Here is a 3,234-nt window from a genome sequence, read left to right as displayed (position 1 = left end):
CTCTCTTTTCAGTTTCGAATTGTAACTGGTTTTCTTTTTGAAGAAGCCATTTTGTAATTGTTCTGGTTTGTCCTAAACGTTCTTACTATTAATGATATCGCACTTTAAAATAAATAAAACAATAGAATGTTTTTACACAGTTCATAACAGTAAAATGCCAAGTAAACCTTCAATCCTGACAGAATTTGACATCTGCAAACTACGAACAACTCAAAATTACAATACAGAAGGAGAGCGTAACAAATCCCAAATACAAGAAAAACCCAAAAACAAATTAGCAGCCTTTGTTCGTCAAAGCAAGAATTTAACAAAAACAGGATCTGGTGCTTCTACAGATTAGAATAATTACTAGAATTTCGATTCAATAAACTAAGGCTTCGTCATTTGTGCCATAAATGAACATTTCATACTAGGCTTCGTGCCCCGATAGCAGCAATAACCAAGAAACTCAAAATAAACGAACGCTCGAGTAAGTGTTATCTTTTTTTTTTTTTTTCAGTGACAAAAGTAATTCATCACGGGAAGGGGGTTCCATTCAGAAAAAAGATAAGATCATGCCCTACAGTTTTGTTTGCTGCTATCAATAATGTCTATTACATATATTAGTTTCGAATACCCACTAAAAGAGATGTGAAGAAAAATTTGAAAGTAGCTTCAACTCATTATGTTCTAACATGACCACTGTTGTTAATTCTAGTCAATCACCAGGTAGAAGTCACTTGAAAGAGAAGAGGCTTCGTCACCCTCTGATGGAGATGGAGAAGGGAAGTACAAGGGACTGTCCTTGTGCAACGAACGCCACTCATCAATGCATGAAATTTGGTGCAGGTCCATACTTGGGGGAATTCTATGGTCTAGAATATTCAAAATGTTTTCAGTTTTGCCAAGAATGTAAACTGCATGCCGCACACCCTCCTCCCTCTCTTCAATGCCGATGCTCAGACACTTCCTCTTTATAACTAGACGTAAATTAGTGAGACAAGCAGCCATTATGTCCGAAATCATGACATTCAGCTCTTCGAATAATCTCTCACCTGTCTGGTTGATGCTGCCTTCATAATTCATCAGAATAGTTTGACTTATCCTATACATGGAATTAGCAGCCAGTTCTCTAACAGGCCATTTTGAAGGGTTATCTCTTAAACATGCATTCGTAGTCATATGCTTCTTTCTAGACTCTTCAAATATAAACTTTGCAGTCTCAGCAAGTCCTTCAAGTATTTCCTTTGAGCTCTTCCCCTCAGGTGACATTTTATGGAGATCCACATCTAGCCATTTGTGATAGAGATCAACTCCTTGCCACACTGTAATTGCTGCCTTTCTGACATTGGTGACATCTTCTTTACCATCCAGGTAATTTTCAATAAAATTTATGTACATGAGCCCTTTGTGAACACCATTTATCAGCTCTTCAATTGAACTACTGCTGATGTTTGAAAGTGCAAGAGCAATACTTGTAAGTGTCACGACAGGTAGTGCCCAACAATTTGGTGGTTCTTCCATGTCTAGAGAGGGAACTTGTTCACTGTCAAAATTGGCAACTCCCTTGAATCCTTGTGAAAGTGTTGATTTCTTTAACAGTTTCATGATATATTTAGGCTCTAGCTTCTTTCCCCTTCGAAACCAATGATCGGTAGCATCACAGTTGCTTCTCATCATGTGGTGCACCAATGCATCCTCACCTTCAAGATGCAGAACGTACCGGCTAAGATCTAGCCTTGGGTTTGGCTGTGACTCTGTCCCCGAATCATTAAAAATAGTGTTGACATTGGACTTCCTCTGTTTGCAGAAGTCGCAGCATAACAATATCTTGCTAACAATGAAGATGGAAATAAGCCGAATGGCCTTACTCAATATGACATTGCCCGTCTGCATTGAGATACACAAGTCTAAAAGTTTGTTTCTTGTGCCGTAAACAAGTTTCCTGCAGTGCCTATTTCTGATTCTCATTGATAAAGGGCATTCTTTCAACTCCAACAGTCCCTGGGTCCAGTACTTTTCTACTTTAAGTTCTTCTCTGTAGCTTTTGTTTCCTCTTTTTGCGCATCTGAAATTTATGGCGGTGAACCATCTTGATGCAGGACCGATTGTACCAACTGCTACTGCAGTGGTCTGCACAGTAAGAACCAAAGTGGTTGACCACTTGTAGTCGGACTTGCCGCTGCAAAATGTAAATGACCAGGGCATCAAGTAACTCCGAAGCATTGCTTCTGCTAAAATCATGGCACTCAAAAGACAAAATGCTCCAGAAGCCGTGCATGTCGCTGAACGCCCCACCACAAACTGGGGACTAGAGGTATGAGCCATCATCCAATGTTTCATCAGATATTCTTTAAGTTTGGTAACCAATGGTCTACCTGTTTCATCTCTGCCCTCTTTTAGAGCTAATTGGTACTTTTTATTGTACTTGTGTTCTAAATATCGTTTACATACGGGAACGGTTAAAGCAGAGAAGTTCATCATGATAAGTAGAACAAGCATGATGAACATGATGAAAGCATGCTCCATGCAGAAAACAAAGATTGCACCAGTAGCTAATTGAATGCAAATATTCACGATAAGGGTAATAACCAGAATTCCAAAAGCAATTGCATTCATCATGATTTCTTTATTTTTCATGACTCCAAGAGAAGGCATGGTGTTACCCATTACTGTGCAGATCAAGACAGAACTGCTGAGCTTTGCGAGCTGATCCTGGCGGCCAGGCATCGGAGTATTGAGATCCACCGACAGTTTAATTGCAACACCGATCAAGGTCAAAGAAGTTGCATTGATGGAGAAGAACTTGCAAGGGAACCAGAGTTTCCAATGTCGAAAGCCATGGATAACATCGGCAGCCATTGCAATTAGGCAGGCTAAGGATGCAGCTGCTACATAGATGCCAATCCAAGGCATAGGAGCACTGAACTTGTCCTGGTTCAGATTCCCGTCGACGTCGCAGCCGCCCATCTTCTTCCTCAACTTGTGAATATCTTGTGTGATGTTTGCGTTATGATTGTGTGTGTTGCCGGTCCACTTTGTTAGCCTTAATATCTTGACTATGTTAAATTTGACTTGTTTTCATTGATGAACTTGACCGGCTTCAGACCACTTAATGACTAATTCAATGATGGCTGGCGTGCTTTATTATGTCACCACCACCCGATGAGTGTTGGGTAACAATAATAGCATATAGAATTATTAGGTTTTAATCCTGATTAGATCGAGGATTAGTTTTTGTCCTATATGTAATGG

General features: G+C 40.0%; 1 protein-coding gene across 1 annotated transcript; it reads right to left on the bottom strand.

Moving 5' to 3' along the window:
- Nucleotides 1-511: 511 nt before the first annotated feature.
- On the bottom strand, nucleotides 512-2,989 carry LOC125480619. Its single transcript, XM_048591633.1, has one exon. The coding sequence runs from the start codon at nucleotides 2,947-2,949 to the stop codon at nucleotides 694-696; it is 2,256 nt and encodes a 751-aa protein (XP_048447590.1). The 5' UTR covers nucleotides 2,950-2,989; the 3' UTR covers nucleotides 512-693.
- Nucleotides 2,990-3,234: the final 245 nt, after the last annotated feature.

The sequence above is a fragment of a genome, unplaced genomic scaffold (assembly GCF_019419815.1).
Source record: "Pyrus x bretschneideri cultivar Hongxiangsu unplaced genomic scaffold, Pyrus_bretschneideri_v1 Contig34, whole genome shotgun sequence".
Taxonomy (NCBI): Eukaryota; Viridiplantae; Streptophyta; class Magnoliopsida; order Rosales; family Rosaceae; genus Pyrus; species Pyrus x bretschneideri.
The sequence above is the reverse complement of the archived record's forward strand: the minus strand, read 5'-3'. Positions and strand labels throughout refer to the sequence as shown.